General features: G+C 37.3%; 1 protein-coding gene across 2 annotated transcripts; it reads right to left on the bottom strand.

Moving 5' to 3' along the window:
- Positions 1–150: 150 nt before the first annotated feature.
- On the bottom strand, positions 151–15,734 carry LOC18041327 (E3 ubiquitin-protein ligase UPL2). 2 transcript variants are annotated; one of them, XM_006433723.2, is made up of 17 exons: positions 15,589–15,734; positions 15,284–15,416; positions 13,793–13,888; positions 13,503–13,709; positions 6,750–13,362; positions 5,450–6,549; positions 5,078–5,383; positions 4,716–4,920; positions 4,319–4,593; positions 3,933–4,213; positions 2,500–3,619; positions 2,272–2,418; positions 2,092–2,172; positions 1,786–2,011; positions 1,523–1,662; positions 635–741; positions 151–452 (listed from the first exon to the last, which is right to left on the bottom strand). In XM_006433723.2, the coding sequence occupies exons 2-17, from the start codon at positions 15,377–15,379 to the stop codon at positions 350–352; spliced, it is 11,103 nt and encodes a 3,700-aa protein (XP_006433786.1). In that variant the 5' UTR covers positions 15,380–15,416; positions 15,589–15,734; the 3' UTR covers positions 151–349. The 2 variants fall into 2 exon arrangements, with proteins under 2 accessions (XP_006433786.1, XP_024039991.1); XM_024184223.1 differs by having other exon boundaries at positions 15,284–15,413.
- Positions 15,735–19,667: the final 3,933 nt, after the last annotated feature.

The raw sequence follows: 19,667 nt of genomic DNA, 5'->3' as shown, positions 1-19,667 counted from the left end.
ATCTTTTTCAGAATTTTTCTTGGACAAGGATGGCATAAATCACCAAATATAAGAAACAATTGATTTGATTATCCAGAAATTTTATTTTTCTTGGACAAGGATGGCATAAATCACCAAATGTAGAAATCAAGAAGGGAAAAAGAATTTGCAAAAATAAAGGGCAGATTGGCAAATTTTAAAACTGCCATGATAATTTTCAATAGCCAATATATGCTGTACAGTATATAAACATGTTTTGACTTGAAATGTGACATCCACCCTTTTACCCATTTCCTCTCCCATTGCAGCTTTTGAGATAATATATATATTTTTATCTACACTACTCTGGAGAAATAGCCAATTTTACTTCTTAACCAAATCCAAACCCTTCATTGCCTTCATGAATTGCAAGCAGCAGTCTCTCCTCTAGATGCTGCTTAGAAGGATATTCCGGCAAATCTAATTGATTGAAACTGCAGAAATAATGGGGTGTGGGTCAGTAAATTATCTGCAAAACGATGAACTTGCTAGAAACTATTAACAGCATTTTCATTCAACAAACTCCAGACAATAGAAGTTTGCAAAGCACATCAGAAAAGCCGGTCTAATCAGATAAAAATAAAAATTGGACTAAGGAACTAAGAATCATAATTACCAAGTATGAGCAGAAGGCAAATGATCTATGCTGCCATATGCCTTGTGTATTTGAAACTTCTGTGAACCTGAAATTCCTTGAAGTGCACTGAAACCTTCCAAGGGCACCTAAAGTATTGAAATGAGACAGTAAGACTACTAGATCTAGGCAAGAGTTCTCAGGTGCAACAATAGAAAGGTACCAGTTGCTTAATGTGATGAACAAATATAAATTGTCACTTTCGAGCTTATTTTCATTTGCATTTACCAACAGCTTCTCATTCAAGATTTGGAACCCAATAAAACTCTACAGCCTACTCTGGATAAAATTAAAAAAAGTGTGTCAGCATTCCTCTGCCAAAGAGGAGTGACATATATTTAAATCAGAACTAAATCCTTGAGCTATTGGCTAGTCAGCATTGGATTTCTATTGAATAAGCCATGACTAATAAACAAAAAGATTAGCCATTCCAAAGTGTGTGCATGCATATATGCAAATCAAATCAAAACAACATTATTAAGAAAATCAGTTATCCAGTTCTAAGGAATGAAGTACTTGAAATCGAACAGACATATAAATCTATAATGATACAGATACAGTTCTTTTCTGTGATGTCATTAGTTCAAATTTATGATCTTATAGGATTTGTTGTTCTTGGGCTTGGGGATTTTTAACATTTTCCTTTGCAGACTTCTTGTCCCTCCTCTATGTACATTTCCTACATATAATATACTCATTTTGTTTGGCTACAAGCTTGTTTCCCCGGTGATATGTCACCAATCATTGGCTGCCATGTGTCTTATCATTTATGTGATAATTATTAGCATATCACTAAATGTCACATCAGATGCCCAATCACTTGGGACAAAAATTATGTACCCAACTTGTAAGCATAGCATTAGCCTTTACCTTTGAGGTGCCAGTCACAAACTGCAGAAGACGAGCCTTATCCTCCTTGCTGAACCCTTGAACAACCTCCCAAAACCACTGGATAACAGGAGATGCAGCACTATATCCAGAATATTCCGTATTTGCCCTCATGTCATCCACTGAAACACATTGTTTGCCAATTTTTGTAAGAAGCCAATTTTGGTTAAGTAGACAACAAAATTGGAGAATGATACAACATGAACAAGCCAAAAAGTACAGAAAAAACCATCAACGAAACTCACAATCAATATCCGGAAGCCCACTAATCAATAATTCTAATTCCTTGTCATTGAAGATAGATATCAACTCCCCAGGAATTAGTTCGGTAAATCCCTCCAGAAAAGCATTTATTTGAGGCCGAATAGCAGTCGTCAAACGATGCTCCGCAACTAAATCCACATACTGGTGCTTATTCTCCTCAGTAACTTTAATATTCCGTCCACCAGGAATTAGCTCATAGTCGGTTACCTGCATATGTTCATAGCAACATTGAGATAAGAAAAAAGAGAGAAAAAGGCAGTTAATGAAAGGGTGAGTGAATTCATTACCTGCGCCCTTTCATACAAAATCAGCTTCTCCTCATCAGCATCAATACTAAAAGTGAGGTCAAGAACATCACTGATGTCATTCTGCAAAAAGGGAAGGGAAGTTACCAGATAAGATACAACCCAACAAATGGAAAAATTAGGTGAAACTCAAAAGATGCGGGGAAAAAAAATGCAGCAGACCTCAAGCATCCACTTCAGGTTTTTGAAGTAATCTGGATCAATAGCTTCAATGTCATGATAAGTAACTTTAACCCCCAGGATGTGCTTGTAGAAAGATCGAGTAAAATGGACATCCAACAGTTGCCCGTCAAAAAGAGCTTTTCCAACCTAAAGAAGATTTTGAGGAATGAGCAGCAAGGAAAAATGAATAACCAAGTCATTATAACTAGAGCATCAAAATGTACTCACAACTCGCCCAACAAACTTGAAATATGAAAGATGTTCAGTTTGGTAAACAGAGTTGGGGTTGGGCTGGAATGTTGATTCATTGCCCACTGTTGTGAAAAGTAGGGCTCCCTTGTCAAAAATAACCCTTGACAGCAATTGGTACCACTCCCTTGTAAGGCCACCGGCATCAATGCCTTCCTCTCCTTGAAAGTGAACAGTCAACCTTCCCTTCAAATCTTGCGTTGATCGCATGCGCAGTTGGTTGTATGAATCTTCAAGAATGTAAGCTCTTCTTACAGATATTCTCAAAGGACTGTGGTGGTGATCATGTTGATGCTTTATTTTTGATCTGAAATGTGCACGCTTATTGTCAAAATCAACAAAGCGAGGAACCTTCAGCATGAGTGAGAAAGACTTCTCTAGTAATCCAGGATTTTGACGGATGAATGCATTTAGCAGCTTCCTGTGCTTTTCTGAGAACCTCACGAAAGCAATCTGTTTTTCATCAACTTTTGTAACATGCCCTGAGGTTTTCTGCTGGGCAGAAGATGTACTAGTTTCTTCGACCTCAGAAACTGCAACTACACCAAAATCATGACTGGAACCTGGTTGTGCAGGATGCAACTTTTCACACATCACAAAGAATGATTCTATATATGGTAAGATGTTCTGAGCACCAGCAGGAAGGGGTGATGTGGCACTGAAGGCTTTGGCAGCTGAAGTTTTTGCAGTAGTAAACAAATCAGGAGAAGAATCTGAAAAGCTCTCTATTTTGCTTATGCATGTACTCAGCTCCAGCCACAAAGGTTCCAAAGCTGCATTGATCTCCCGTACCTGGGAAAGAGCTGCAGTATGTTCCTTCTCAGGAAGAATCTGCTGATCCTTATCTTTCTCAGTTAGGGACGAAACAAGAGCACTTAGGGTCTGCAGAACCCTTAAGATTGCAGCTCCATCAGAAGATGATGTACTGAGGAGTGCTTTCACGGTTTCACCAAACCTATGTAGCTCATCCATACCAGATTTAGTTAACTTTTGTATTGCATCTGCTAGCTCAGTAATAAATAATTGGCAATGAGTTGGAGCAATCACCACCAATTTATTCATTACATCTGCCACCAGTGTGTACGCATTATCTGACAAACTGAGTGGAAAAAACAATGTCAGCTCAAGTGCGTTAAAAAAAAGGGGAAAAAAAAGTCATATAAAAACATTAAGAAAACATCAATTGCCAGCACGATATATTAAATCAAGCCAGCTCGGATATTAACACTTCAGAATAGATGTGCACGTAATCTAGAAAGTTGCTGACACAACAAATAACGCTCTTCAAATTCATCATTGTAGGTAGAAGAGAAGAAAGATAAAAACAGTTGAAATAATGAGCACGCACAAGCAGACACACAAGCATAGTCACGCCCAAAAGGAGCTCTAGACTTAAAGATGTTCTCTCATACCCTTCTCGTGCAAGCAATGAGCTTAGGAGTCGAAGTTCTGCTTGTGGCAAGTTAAGCAGCACATTTTGGGCATCACATTCGTCATTTGCACCAGAAGTTGTGGGTTTCGAAGAATCAACAACATTGGACGATGAAACAGAAACGCCGGAAGGAGCACCATGAGATTCTGTATTCATCCCAGCATCTGATATGGGTATTTGTTGTTCAGTTGTGGATTCCGCAGACTTGTTTGGTGAATTGCTTTCAGCATTATCAATAAGGACCTCCACTAAGTTAAGCAGCTGAAACAAAGCACAAAAAGTGAGCATAAACCCAGAGCAGCCAGTACAATAACTATAAGCCCAAAATACCGGAAAGGAGTTAACATTTATTAGAAAGAACATGACCTGTTCCAGATGTGCTATACTCCTCAAATACAGAGGTTGGTTCAAGAGACTTAAAAGCAACATGATGGATATATATCCTTTCTCCTGCTGCTTTCCTTCTATTTCACACCCTTCAACCATCACAGATTTGCCACGTGCCTGATCAATATTCTCTGGCTCTTGTAGGGAAGGGAGAGACAGCCTAAGCTGAAGCAAAATCTTTGCAACAAGGGGATGATTACGAGCCAAGTATGTCAAAGTTTCAAGAATACGCCGGGACACCAAAGGAGGAACTCCTACAAAAGAAAAAGGGTACAACAATAAGACTTTTAACAATTATGGCAATAAGTACAAGAGGCAACAAATTCTTCCAAATTATTGATTCAATGCTCTAGCAATAATATAAACATACACTTACCATCATAATGTTGGGGACGGGAATAAACCACATTGTTCTGGCAGGCATAAAGCCGATATGATGGCTCAACAGCATTTGAAGAATTAGCCGGTTTTCTCGTATCAAGCATCAGCATATCCATCAGAATTTTAACCATAGACGTTCTGGTTTCATTGTGTGCACATAAATTCAAGAAAAGCCTCTGCAATGCACCTTTATACAGTGGCTGCAATTTAAAATAAAACAAATGATGAATAGATAAATTTATATAAAGAAAAACATTAAATGAGCATATAACACAGGAGAACTCCTATTCATAAATTAATAAAAAAAAATTAAATGAGCATATAATACAAGAGAACCAAATTCCACCGAGTAAATACCTGAACTATACGAAGCAACCGAATCAGTGCGTGAAGAGCTTCTGTGCCAACTAAAGGAGCTCCATCAGCTTCAACTACCTTAGAAGCCATAGTCCTGCGGGAAGTAATACTTCCCACAGCTCTGTCCAGGGCTGATCCCAAACCTTCACCACGCCTAGAAGGCTCACCTCTGCGATTTCTAGGGTACATACCAAATAAGGTATGGTTATGATAACGGTTTGCAAATCTTTCACGCAACATGTTAGCCTCCGCAACAAGAGCAGGGGTGAGATTGGCAAGAATAGCATCTGATGATGTTAAGAGAACCTGTAAGGGAAATAAAGTTTAGTCACAAATAGGTAGCAGACAATTACAGAAAAATGCAAATTATACCTCTTCTCTCAAATCTGAAGAAAATGTCGCTATGATGGAGACTGTATCCATTTCAACTGGTTGACCTTCAAGTTCCTGGGATTGATGAAGCCTTTGAGCTCGCTGTTGTGCTAAAACTTCTTCTCGGATATCAGGAGGAAGTGCCGCAAGGAATTCCGGATCAATATCTCCAGCATTTTGTGGTTCAGCATTTGAAGGCTGTGTCACCTGACCCTGCTGAGCCGAAAGAACTTCTGCACGCAACTCCTCAGGGAGAGCTTCCAAGAATGCAGGATCAATGGATCCTGAACCAGCATTGGTGTTTATTTGCTGCTCCACTGCTGGAGCATCCTGATCTGCTTCCCGGCTAGAATTTTCTGAAACCTCAGTCACACTATGAAGAGGTGCATCTCGCCCACTTACAGGAGTAGAATGCCCAAAGGACACATTGGTTCTTCTAATACGAGTTCCTTGTTGATCACCCGAAGGCATTCTATCAGCTGAACCTTGCCTTTCTCCACCATCGTCATGGCCATCAGCACTTCCAATTTCAACATCTAGGCTCCTGAGGCTTTCCCCTAAAGTAGCTCCAGATCCACCACTTTCTTGACTCACTGCTTCAACATCCCGCACAACTGCATCATTCTGTTCAAACTGCATTTCGGCAGATTGTGGGTGTGTAATTGATGCATGCGTTCCCTGCACAGAATCACTTGCAGCAGGCCTCACATCAGCATTACCAGAGCTTTCAATTGCAGCAGTGGAGGAAGGTGGGGCATTAATATTTTCAGTATTCACATTGTTCTCCCCAGGAATTTCAGGCCTTGCACCTGCTTCTGACTCCTGTAATTGACTACCTTCAATATTATTCTGAGGTTCAGCTGGTGACGTGCTCTGATCAGGTTTCTGAGGCAAGGGTCGCCTCAACTGGGAAATAAGTATTTCTTCAAGCCCTTGTGGTACCACAGCCGCACTAGATCCACCATTTTGCTGATTATCATCCATCCACAAGTTCAGACGATGTCCATGACGTCCGCTCCTCAAAGAACGGAAAATAGTATCCAGCCGTGACGAGGTACTCTCCACGTTCCTATCTGCGAAGAAATTATCATTTGCATTCTCTGCATCAGAAAAATCAGGGTCAAACATCATAGATATATGGCACACTCGAAAGTATTTAACAGACCTTCAAAAAAGGGAGATTAAAACCAGAAGACAAAGGAGAAGAACTGGGGGAAGGGTAAAAACACTTTCCATTTTTCTTCTTTTGCACATGTTTGGTGATATTCCTGGAATACTAGTTCATCACAACTAGGCATACCTGATTGTCTAGCAGGCGCAGAGTGACTTGAGGACGATGGTCCCAGCAAAAGAGGATGTCGTGAAGAGGCAACACTGTCACCGTTTCTCCCCAACAGACTGTAAATGGATGTAGTCCTTGCTTGACGCCTAGAGCCAAAAACATCAACTGGCATCACATGAAGAGTTTCATTTGGGAAGCTATGATCTCTGCCAAAAACCTCAATATGGTCAAAGACATTTATCCCATGGATGCCCTCCTCCAATCTGAGAATAATACCATCCTCATCATCCTCCTCATCATCATCATCTTCCTCCAGTACTTCCTCATCAAACTCGTCATCATCAATCTCATGATCATCTTGATCAGTGTCAGGATGAGGCAGGTGATGGACTTCATCCTCTTCCAAATCATTATGTTCTTCATCCTCGTCCTCATCTTCATCTTCATCCACTTCATCCCCATCATCACCGGACATCTCTTCATCTTCATCTTCTTCATCAAGATTTTCTTGCACGTGAGGCTGGATTTCAAATCGGATTCCAACCGTATCAATGCCATTTTCCAGACCCCGCATATCCTCGGAAGTTTCTTGCATGTAGTCATCCTCTGGTGCAGGAGCAAACCCTCCATCAAGATCCTGGTCATGTTCCATATCATCTGTAACAGCCTCAGATCCACCATAGTTTGGTCCAGTATTGAAAGACTCAACATGATCAGCTGCGACAGAATCTTGATTGGATTGGGATGCCACTTCCACGGTCTGGGATGTGTCAACAACATTATCTGTGCTTTCAGTCTGACCATGGCCAGGAGCTTTTGCCAAATTCTCACCCTTAGCAGCATTGGATTCAGTAGAATGAACATGTTCCTTCGTTACCAACTCTAGAGCTTTGACAAGCCCTATAACAACTTTAGGTGAATTAGAATGATCCAAATCCAACACTTCAAGAGTTCGAGTCAGCGACCTAACCAGACCAACATCTATAAAAGTGGCAGAAGCTTCTGCTGTAATACATGAACCAGTAGGTGTTCGAGCAGCTAGAATGTCATTCACTAAATCAACAAAAGTTTGAATATCATCACCTGCTGGCCTAAAACCACTACATGAGTCAACAAAACCATTGAAAATATAGCTGATGTCTGTCAACACCCTCCTCCTTCCCTCTGCAGAGCGGACACAAGACGCCACCAAGAATTGATTAGCCCTGCTGGCTAGTTTATGCCTCCATTCACCATCTACTTTCCTATCCTTTTTGGAATTTCGACAATAGGGAATAAACCTGTGAAGAATATGCTGAAATATTCCTCCTGTGCAAAAGCCAGTAGCACTCCTGCAGCTACTAACTTCAGCATCTCTTCGGAGAAGAATAGGAACAGATGAAGAATACATCAATAAAATCTCTGTCAACAGTTTCAAGATAAATACAACCTTTGCAAGAGATGCAGAAGCATCCTGACTACTGGCTTCATTATCTCCAATAACAGTAGCAATGGCTTTTCCTTTTCCTTTAATAGCGGCAACATCAATGTCCATATCACTTGATGATGGTGCATCAAGGTGCAAATCAGCCACCACATCATCTTTCATTGGAGGTACAAAAGCAGTGACTGAATCCAAAAGAAGTTCAATCACATTAATGAAGCTCTGGGGAGATTTCCGATGAACTTTGACGGTTTTATTATTTGAATCATGAACCTTTCCACTGCCAGGGCCTGTTGTGTTCATCCCACCCAGACTACCCTTTCCATCATTAGTCTGTGTTTTGTCTTTCTCTGATATCTTTTCCTTCTCTTTTTCTTTCTCTTTGGACTTCTCTCTGTCACGGTCCTTCAGCAAGACAATGTAAGGCCTGTCACCGACCATCTCAACTTGACACACAGATTGAGCAGCTAGCATAAAAATCCCAGGATCTCTTGAAATTGCAGAACTTAAGCTCAGAAGGAAATTCCGTGGAGTGATCCGCCCATTTGAGTGCCTGTGTCCACTTGAGTGCCTGTTAGCAGCAGCCACAAGGGTGTGTTTTATCTCAGATTCCATGGCTTGCTGAAGAGTCTGGGGATCTTCAAGGACATGGCGGATGATAGTAGCAGCAACATTGTCGAATCCAGGGAATAAGCTACTTGTTGGCAATGAAAGCAGTGAACTTACACCCCCAGCATCAAGAAAACAAACAGCAATAGAATGAGTTCTGGAGAGAGTCGAACATAGCTGCAGAACAGCATGCATAGTTTCAGATGGAAGCCGCTTCTTGATACAATCACAAGCAATCTCAATAAGCCTCTTCTGCTCCTGAATATCAATGTGCTTTGATGATCCTAATAAATGCAGCTTGTTTTGCTTATCCTCGTCAATGTTGATTGAAGTCTGCTGGTTACTAATACCATCTCTCTTCAACAGCTCTGCAATGTCAGAATTCAATTTCTGATCAACTTGCAGCAGTCGATCAACAGCAAGAAAAGCTGTGGTTATCCACTTTGGAACTTGATTCTTCTCCTTGTCAGATGAACCAGGATTCCATTGTTCAAGTAGCTCAGACACCAGTTTTACAAGACCATTCTTAGCGGCAACTTCCCGTGCCCCAGCATCTTCATGAAGAAGCAAAGCAAGAACATGCAACAGAGCAGATAGCATGCAATTGTTTCTGCTGTCAGTGATCAAACAACACTCCTTCACTTGGTTGATGATAAAGGAGATGACATTAGACCTGTATTGACCTTCATTCTGGGAGCATATCAACACAAGCAGGTCCCGAACCGGAAAAGCTAGAGGTTCCTTCATCAGAAGCAGCTTTGTGCATGTTGATAACAACTCTTCAATTGGAGGAAGTTGGGCCATTTCTTCTTCAAGTGGCTGAGAACTGACATTTGCAGCATCTTCCTTTCCTTCTGATTCAGAGTTTCCCAGGGACATGGCAAGTGCACGGGCAAGTTCATCATCTTCTTGGGCTTCCTCTGGATGGGAAAATAACCACTCCATTGCCAGCTCCACGCTATTTGATCCAACTTGCCTTAAAGCTTCCTCTGCCCTAGGCCTGGAAAAACCCATCTCCACAATTGTTGAAATAGTTGTTTCATTTGGAGGAGGGCCAGTAATACGAGCATTGGTACTGCTACTGACATTTTTCACTTCAACCCCAGAGTAAATGTGCCTAATGATAGAAATAATTGCAGTAATGAAATCATAGCTGCATTCAGTAAACTGTGGATGAGTCCAAACAGGAAGCACTGCCTTCAATACCATGGATTGAAGCATCTTCACAAAAGTCTCAGCATCCCGTGGGAAAGGTATATCTCCATTTATAAGAGGCTGTGAAAGCAAGTGTCTCGTAAATGGAGATAAAATAAAAGAAGATGTTACCATGTGATCCATAAGTTTACCATAACTTGCCAAGGGACCATAGATCCAAGCATGATCTGCATCTTCCTTTTCATCTTGTTTTACATTTCCATCATCAGTCTCCATTGGAGATGCAGGAGTCCTGTTAACCGCAAAAAGCAATTGACTCGTAGCTTCAAATGTCATCAAAACTGATTGAACAACCCCATGCCCGTATAAGCAATTTAACAATATTGGATTACAGGATTCCGGCCTGTCCAGTAGAATGCCATCAATGAAATTAACAACTTTACCAAAGTAGCGACATTTGGTTGATATAGAAGCCTCGGATCTAGAAGGATTTACATGGCCTCCAAAATTCATGTGATCCAGTGCAATGGAAGCAAAAGTAGAAGCCACTGATTTCGAAGAAGGGGACACACTCACAGTTTCATCTCGCCGACGAGCAGGAAGCAACATTGCCTTCCCCAGCTCCTGAAACAAATGGGTAATGTGAAAGGAAAGTGATCTCACCATGTCGCAGCAAGAGGTATAATATGATCTCTGCTTATCGTATTCCTTTTTACTGCCAGAATCAGCAGCATCCGATGAAGGAGAAGGATTGGCTCCAAGCCAGAGATTTGAAGGACTGTCAGTACTCAGCCTATGTCTAAAGCCAGTGGCACGCCCAAGATCACGGTATAGGTTGATGAGATCAAAAAACTGAGCTTCAATACTCCATCCTGATGTCCTCCTCCTCAATAAAGGATCAAGGAACTGCCTGAACGAGTTGAATCTTTGCTCTTCAGACTCATGTGTACTTAATTCAGACTGTTGTGGTTCAGCAGCAGAATCAGCTCCATCATCCTCCAGCTCAAGTTTGGCATCTTCAAGAAGAGCAATCTGCCATAAAATTTCACGATGGACCCGCCCAATATCTGTAAGAACATCTTTGCTACCATTTCCAAATTCTGCCAGTAGTGCAGTTACCCAACGATTGTCCTTGGAGGCAGCAAGAAATAGAAGGAACTCAACAAGGAAAAGAGATGAAAAGAGGCCATTATCTGGCACTATCCTTGGATCCAGCAGAAAAGACCCTGAAACTGCACTAAATCTAGCCAAAACTTTCTTCAAATGATCCCTAAGGGCAGAACAGAAGGCACGCGCCAGAGGAGCTGAGTGATGTTGAGTAAAACCCTTGAAGACCATAGTGCTGTGCAAGGCAATAGATGTTCCTTCAGATGACTGTGCAATACTTGGCCTTAATAGAAGCTTTAGTAAAGCTTCTATTCCCGATTTCTCCACAAATAACCGACAGGTTTCAGTATTCTCCATTGTTCTATGAAGCAGAACCATCAAATGGAATATTGATAATTGAACAAACTGCTCATCACTAATGCCTTCTGTAGCAGTAGTGGAATCAACTGTATCACTGATGCCATCAGCAGCAGAATCAACCGCATCAAGCAAACAGCTAGGTCCTTCATTTTCTCTGTCTTCAGAATCCATTTCCATTGCAGTACTCGAACCAATCTTCCCCGATGACCCAGCAGAGTTATTGTCCCCAAGCAAAGCAATTTTATCAACAATTTCAATGATTATATCAACACCCGTGCCCCTCAACGAAGACACATGGCGCAGGAGTTCTTCCACTGCATTTGCCAGTGGAACAACAGCATCATTCATTGGAATGACATATTTTTTGCTGGTAAATATGTCCACAAGGAATCGCAATGCTGAAGCTTCTTTCACTGCTTCTAATCCTTTGGCATTGAGACAGATGGCACCAAGGCCATTTGGAACACATGTAATGGCCTTTGAAGAAGGAAGTATTCCAGATACCACCGATGACAAGAATGCATCAGGAAGACCCATTTCAAGCAACAGAGGGAGACAGGTTGGGTCTTTGTGAATAATTTCACTCATAACAGTTACAGCTGAGTAATAAATTTCGCCTCCAAATTTATCTACATTTCCATATATTAGTGACAAAGTACCAGGTAAAGCGCTATCATGGGAGTTTAGGGGTGGTCGGGTAGAATTTGCAGGGGCATATGTAGCAGACCCCAGTGCCTTCAGAAGAACCTTGATAAGCCTCTTCTGGGTGTAAACATGATCTTCATTATATCTCGAAAACTCACTGATATTCATCGAATTGTGATTTTCTGCAGCTAAACCAACAATTCTATGTACTTCAATTTGTAGCCTCTGGGCCATCAGCTCCACTCCCCCCAAATCTCTAAGCACTGTCACCGCTGAACTACTGTAGTCCATTAGCTTCTGTAAACCTTTCACAGCCAAGTAGACAAGATGAATATGGGCAGGATCAGAATCCTCCAACAGCGGCAAAAAAGTGGATACCATTCCAGAACCCCTCACATTAGTCCCTGAAGCTGAGGATGAAATAATGTGAAGCATGTAGAAATGAAGAAGTGCCTCAATAAAGGCGAGGGATGATGGGTCATTGGAATTTTTCAGAGACATAATTGCCCTCTGAAGCACATTAAGAAGAATCATCCGATTCCCAATAGCAAAACTGATAGTTGATCCACTCAGAATGCGTGCCCGCTCATGAGACGATGAATATGCAGCTAACTGGGCTCCCAAAGAAAGCATTGCAAGAGTTCTAATAGTCCCAGGAACAGTTTCATCAGACCGTACAATCCTGATTAACTCATTTGTATACTCAGGCTCATTAGCGAAAAAGGAAATCAGCTCATCATTGGCATCACTAGACTGAACAAGCACAATAAAGGCAAGAAGGCAGATCCTGCTGTACAGCCTGCATATTCTGGGTGAGCGGAAGGCATGAGCATATCTGATTCTTGTCAGCAACGCAAACCGGAGCTCAGAAGCTACGTTGTACTGTTCGATGCACTGTTTCATCAAAACCAGATCATCCTCCTTCCTTAAATGTAGGTCTGGAATATGTATAACTCTTGAGCTTGAAAAACTTGCATTGCAACTGTTTTCCTCAGTGCTCTGGGCACTGAGCCCATGCAATTCAAAATAGAGTGTCGAACCAACTCGATAATGAGACTTGTCGCCATCATTTTCTTCTTCAGATGGAAACAAAGAAAGCCCATCCTCCTGCTTTCTCTCATTTGCCATAACACATGAGTATAAACCTAAGCCCTCTTCCTTGCTCCCCCATCCCTGAGCTAAAGATAAGAGAGAGCTGTTTACAGAGCCCAATCCAATCAACTTCCCATTTCCATGCAGCTTAGATGGATTTATTTTCACAAGTGCAGAAAGCGTCTCTAATGTGGCTATAAGAATCTCAGGATCTGTGGAAGAAAGTAGGAGCTTGAAATGCTGAACATGAACAAGAAAAATATATCAGACCAAACACAGTTGCATATGCTTGCTTATATCTAACAGGTTAAAATGATAAATAACAAATTCACATTCGATCCTTTCAGTTGGAGATTACTTGTGAGAAATACATGACTTACCTCTAAGCCGTCAAATGAACCCTTGTTAGGACAATTCTCCAATATTATTTGCATTACTCGTAATATTTGAAGAACTTCATGTTTTGGAAATGGAGTATCATCTTCTAAAATTTTATCTGACAATAAAAGGTCGTTCCTAGAAGCCAAGTATGTCTTGAAATATGTATCAAAATGCAGAAACAATGGCCTCCAATGATGAAAATTTCCCTGAAGTCAAAGGAACAGGTGAGTAAAAGAACACAAGGGGGATCAATAGAAAACTTGACCCATGAGGTTTAGCATGTTCTCACCTTACTGTACTCCCAGCGAAAGCCAGATAGAGGTATTACTATGTCTTGTAATGGACTGTGGATCACCTTGTCAATGAAGGCTTTAATTTTAGGAGGCTGCAATAGAGACACAAATTAAGCATTAGATTAAAAAAATAAAAAAATGCAAAATAATCCAAATGAAGCAAAAGTATTATAAAAATGTGAACAATAATTCCAAATATATTCTTGGCAAACATATGTTTACTTTTAGACAAATGGATGAATGAAAGTAATACTCCCAAACATAAAGTTTGCATGGTAAATGCAAACAGCAATTTAGAAATATCATTACACTAGAATGACATACTCAGTCACTGCTTATCACACTCAAATATTTAGTTAGCAATTTAGACCATTTCCAGGTATTCAATTAGAAGAAATTCACTCATGAAATGTCATTTAACCAAACAGTTATTTATAGATGGATGCTGAGAAGAATAATTAAATGGAAATAAGACAACAGGAAGCAATGCAAACTCAAAACATAGCAAAAAATTACCAGTAAATGACCTCCTAAGTTTGATCAGATAATACGTTCAGTCGCAAGAGTGAAAGATTTCTAATCAGAACCTATGTTACAAACCTACACACTTTTATTTAACTTGATGAATCTATCAGACCACCACAGCATGAATGTCCAGACTCCATAAGTTACAGTCATTAAAAGTTAAAAAATTGCAAGGATCTGTTAGCATCATTGAGAGGATTCCAAGAACCTATTCTAGAAAAGTATCAAACAAAAAGGACACGGCAATGCATACAAGGCCTTTAGTCAGCCAAAAAGAACTAAAGCAGTTCATTAGCCTCATATCCAGTCTTTGGAAGTCAGTATTCAGTAGGTGTACCACTTCAAACAAAGGCCACCATTGTAACATTTATAACTAGACATACCATGGGAAATGGCTATCGTGCAAATTTCAAGACACCATAGGATAAAGGTTAGTTTGAAAACATCCGATGCAAAAGTTTTAATCAGAAATATCCAACTAGCATTGATGTCATTCACTTAAAACATTACCATGTTAGGTCACAGTCGATATCATAATTTTCGGCTCACTGCTACCTCTAACCTCTAAGAAACAAACAACATACACCCTTTTATCAGATTAACAACCTCAATAAAATACTAGAGAATTAAAACTAAGGCAGCCTTACAATTCTATTAACTTAAAAGTATATCAACACACACTTACGACACAAGATTATACCAAATTAGTAGCAGACACTAAAGCCAGTTGCCGGCAGCAGCCAACACAAAAAATGAGAGGCTCAATTCAAGTGGGGCCCATTAGACCCCCTTTTTTCAATCAAATCTGACCATAGAAAACAATAAGGCCCTAACAAAACCCTAATCAACGACTTGAACACACAGTATTCGTATTTTTCAATAAAACCCTAATCATAAGAGAGGTTAACAAAAAATAAAACAAAACAAAATAACAGGACTTAAATTTAGGAAAAAAAACTTACGGGCTCAGAGTCGAGTTTAACAGAAGGACCGATAGAGTTCTCGCCGGAAATAAGCTGTCGCAGCCTCGCCGGCAAAGTTGATCTTGCGGTCGCCATCTCATCTCAACTCAAAATTCGCTGCTTTCTAAGACTACTGCCACAAAAACACAAAAATTTTTAAAATAATAATAATAATAATAATAATAACCTCTAAAAAAAATTTGAAAAAAGAAATCCAACCAACCAAAGCAAAACCCCTTAAAACCACTGCAATTTTAACTAGAAAATAAACTTTTTGAAGAAGAAAACCAAGTTAGATCAGATACCTGAGAGGCATATAAAAATACTGAGAGAGATTTAAGAGAGAGTGGGAGAGATTTAAGACAGAGAGAGAGAGAGAGAGAGAGAGAGAGAGAGAATGAGAGAGAGGCGAAACCCCAAAGCAAAGAGAAGAAGGAAAAGAGAGGTGGGGTTTGTTTTTGTTTTGTTATTATTTTTTTCTTTTTATTTTAGCCTTTTCTTGGTTTATGCTTTTGTTTGCAATTAAATGACAAAATAATTTTGTATTTTTAGGTCATTATTGTTCGCCACGGAAGACACAGTTCTATTTATACAGTGAGAGGCTGACGCACACAAAGCAACACAGTGAGTATGCGACCGAGTTGTTTCAACTTGCAGTCGCTCTCGTTTTGAGAAAGGCCGTTTTGCATTTCTTGCCCCTTCTAGTTTCCTGTATTTCTTTTTCTTTCTTTCCTTTTCATTTTTTAATCAAGTCGGTTTCCATATTTTATATTTTATTATTACGAATTTGCGTCTACCTTTTTTTTCTTTCTAGCCAAACAGGACTGAGTTCGAACTCCAATCTAAACTTAGACCTCCCTCTTGTGCGTCCTGAGATTATTCCTTCTAGAATTTCATTTTTATCACTTAATTTTTTAATAACTTATTTTTTCTCCATATTTTACAATGGTCGCTAAAAAAAGCATACCATCAAAGAGTGAATATGCTTGTTTATTTTTTTGTATTTTATGTATGATTTTCATAATCACATCTGAATAGGAAAAGTGAATTTTTGTATTTTTTATCTTAATGAAAAATGTTAGAATATGTAGTAAATATTATATCCCAAAGTATATCTATTAAAATATACTTATTTTTTAAAATATAAAACCTAACCATTTTTTTGTTTTGACTTACAAGAACATATATGTTTAATAATTATGTTTAAATTTTTTAAATTTATAAAAATAAACAAGATGGCACTTTTATTCATATATAAAAAATGTTATTCAAATATTTATATTCAAACCCATTTAAACTTTAGTCACATTTATACATATTAAAAATTCATATAAAATAATAAACAGTACCTTACTCTTCAAGGCAATCCATAAATTCATTGATACTTTTTAGTATTTAATATTAACATGCGTTCAAGGCCTTAATTGATTGAAAGAATGGTCAACACATAATGGGAAATCGAAAAAAGGCACCCCAATTTTTTTGACTTACCCTGTTTAGAGTTATAACTCAATTATTGAAAGTGATTGGAGTCACTCGTCACCAACGTTAGCAGCAATAACTTTCAATTTCAATAGGATTCAACATCCTCTCTTGGGTTATCCTCCTCCTTTATCCAAGTCAATCTATGTTCAATTCAATTTTGATACTTATAAACGAAAAAAAGAATGCAGGAACAATCCTTGTATTGAACATTATCATTATATGGATGTTAGTAAAAGATACGATTATATGTAACAAAGAAGGATACCACGAAATTTTTAGAAAATTTTTCAAATTACTTCTTATACACTAAGTTCTGATTTGGTATTAAAGTGTTGTAATTTACTGCTGTAGAAAAATATTGTAACTATAAAATAAAAATTAATAGTACGTAGCAAATATAATTTTTAAATAATAATATTAACATAATTAGAAAATATATAATAAATTTTACATTATACAGGTGTAAAATCAAATCAATTTAACTTTTAAATTATAATAACTAGTATTTACCATAAATTTTAATACAATCATCCGACCTCAATTTAAAAGAAGGGTGATATGGTTTATTATACCCACAATTTCTCTAATATTAGTAACATTCAATTCATAAGTTTATTCTTATTTGCCTAATTCTTTTTAAAGGCCGAAGTTTCTTAAATTGCAATACAATATAATATCTAGAAGCGATCTCATTCTGTGACGTGACGTGTTTTAAGTAAATATAAAAATAAAATAAAATAATTTTGTGATCGTGGCTTTGGTGCAAAAATTTGGTGATCTTTGGTGATGTAATGTTTTTTTTTTTTTTTTTTTTTTTTTTTTTTTTTTTTATAGATGATTTCGTCAAACCAGGGAAAATTCCATTTTGGCCACACAAAAGTACATAAATAACATAACGTTGCCTTTCTTTGCACAGTAATTTCAGGATGAAATGCTGACTCTAAGAGCACAACAAAAGAAAAGAGTTTCACATATGTGTCGAATGGTCAAACAAATTTATAGTATTAAATCCTCAAAATGGTCAAACAAATTTTGTCTTGTATAGCGATTTCTTTGAGATCGGACTACTGTAAGTATGAAATTTCTGCATGTCGTATAGACGCCATCATTTGGGACCGTGGACAAGCAAATCTAGACCAAAATCAAAAACCAATTTGGAAAATTGCCAAATATAAATAGTGGTGCTTAGGGAATGTTAGGCGAATGTATGAATATTGTAAGATGAAATCAAATGTAATGGATGAATGGTTAATAAATAACTAAAAATATTAATAATTAGATAAGAATTAGTATTGGTATTGTGCTTTAAGTTGTCGAAACAGCTCATATTTAAAGTCTTGATGATGTAATGACTAATGTGACGTTTGTTATTTTTGTCTGAAATCTAAACATATTTGAATTAGTTTGAATTCTTAACAGAGCTGAATGTTTAAATTTAAATGATATGTTTATTTTTTTTCTTAATTACTAAAAATAAATATTTTGTTGTTTGATTTTTTTTAACTTAAATAATCTGAAAACTGGTATTTTTACATGTGTGCGCTTACAAATTATAAATGTGAAACAAATAATAAACATCTCAAATAACATAAATGAGATAATATATTATCATAACATAAATCTCATTCAATTGAATACAATTCTTTAATATTCTTAATTAGCATACGTTAATCAATTTCATTGTAGTTTATGATATGTTTGTTTTTCTTTTTTAAATATCTAAATATAAATGACATCTTGTTTGTTTTTACAATAAAAAACATCTTGAACTTGGTTATTTGACATTTATGTCCTTATAAATTAAAACAAAAAATAGGATTATATTTTATAGTTTAGGAAATAAGTTATTTTACATAGATATTTTTGGAATATAATATTTACTTGTCATTCAGACCTTTTCCATTTAGATAAAAGTCACAAAAGTTTACTTTTTCTATTAAGATGTAAATGTTTTAAAATCAGACATAAGTTTCAAAAAACAAACAAGCATGTTTTAAAAAATGTCTGAAATTAATAAAATTTCAAACTTCAATATTTAATAAACAACCTCTAAGTCCATTAAAGTCATTAAGGTGGCGTTTGTTTTTTAACTTAATAACTTAAAGTGACTTAACTTAATTAATTAAGTTAATTAGAGGTGTTTGTTTTTATAACTTAATGAGACTTTTTAGATAATTTTGACTTAATAAAATAAGCCAAATTTTTTGGCTTGTTACTTAATGGAGAAATTTGAATTAAGTCAATTACTTACTAATGTCAAAAATATCCATATTTTATAATTTATTTTTCATGTCTATCCCAAAACTCACCCATAGACATTTACCCAACATAAAAATATCCATGTTTTTTCTTTCTTGTATTATATACGATAAAATTTGAAATTTATGGTATTTTATATATTAAAATTCTAAAATAATTATATATTCACTTGAATATAGTTTTACTTATAAATGTTAAAATATTGTGGTATTTAATATATTATTTATTTGACATTCAAATTTAATAAGGATACAAATGTAAAAGTACATATTTTCAGCTTTTTCAGTTGAAAAAAAACAAACAACTTAATACTTATTTTTCGAGATTCAGACGAAAAAACAAACATATTATTCAAATTCAGACATTCAGATCTATTCAGAATTCAGACTAATTCAGGTCTATTAAGATTTCAGACAAAAAAACAAACGCCACCTAAGTTAATAAAACAAACATCCCCTCAGTGAATAAGTAGTCCTCTAAGAATAATTTGACTTACTATAAATGTGCTTTACATTTATGTTTATTTTAATTTAAGTAATAATAAAAGTAGAATTGATATTTGTTTCGTATGGTTTCTCATCTCCATCCAAATTTTTTTAAGAAACATAATATATGTTGCTTTGAATTTTAAATAAGTTAT

This window comes from Citrus clementina, unplaced genomic scaffold (assembly GCF_000493195.1).
Source record: "Citrus clementina cultivar Clemenules unplaced genomic scaffold, Citrus_clementina_v1.0 scaffold_5, whole genome shotgun sequence".
Lineage (NCBI taxonomy): Eukaryota > Viridiplantae > Streptophyta > Magnoliopsida > Sapindales > Rutaceae > Citrus > Citrus x clementina.
The sequence above is the reverse complement of the archived record's forward strand: the minus strand, read 5'-3'. Positions and strand labels throughout refer to the sequence as shown.

Coding starts and splice junctions, on each gene's coding strand:
- LOC18041327 (XM_006433723.2), bottom strand. CDS start 15,379: ATGGCGACCGCAAGATCAACTTTGCCGGCGAGGCTGCGACAGCTTATT. Junction 13,889..15,283: donor TTAAACTCGACTCTGAGCCC/GTAAGTTTTTTT, acceptor TCTCTATTGCAG/CCTCCTAAAATTAAAGCCTT. Junction 6,550..6,749: donor TGCGCCTGCTAGACAATCAG/GTATGCCTAGTT, acceptor TTTCTGATGCAG/AGAATGCAAATGATAATTTC.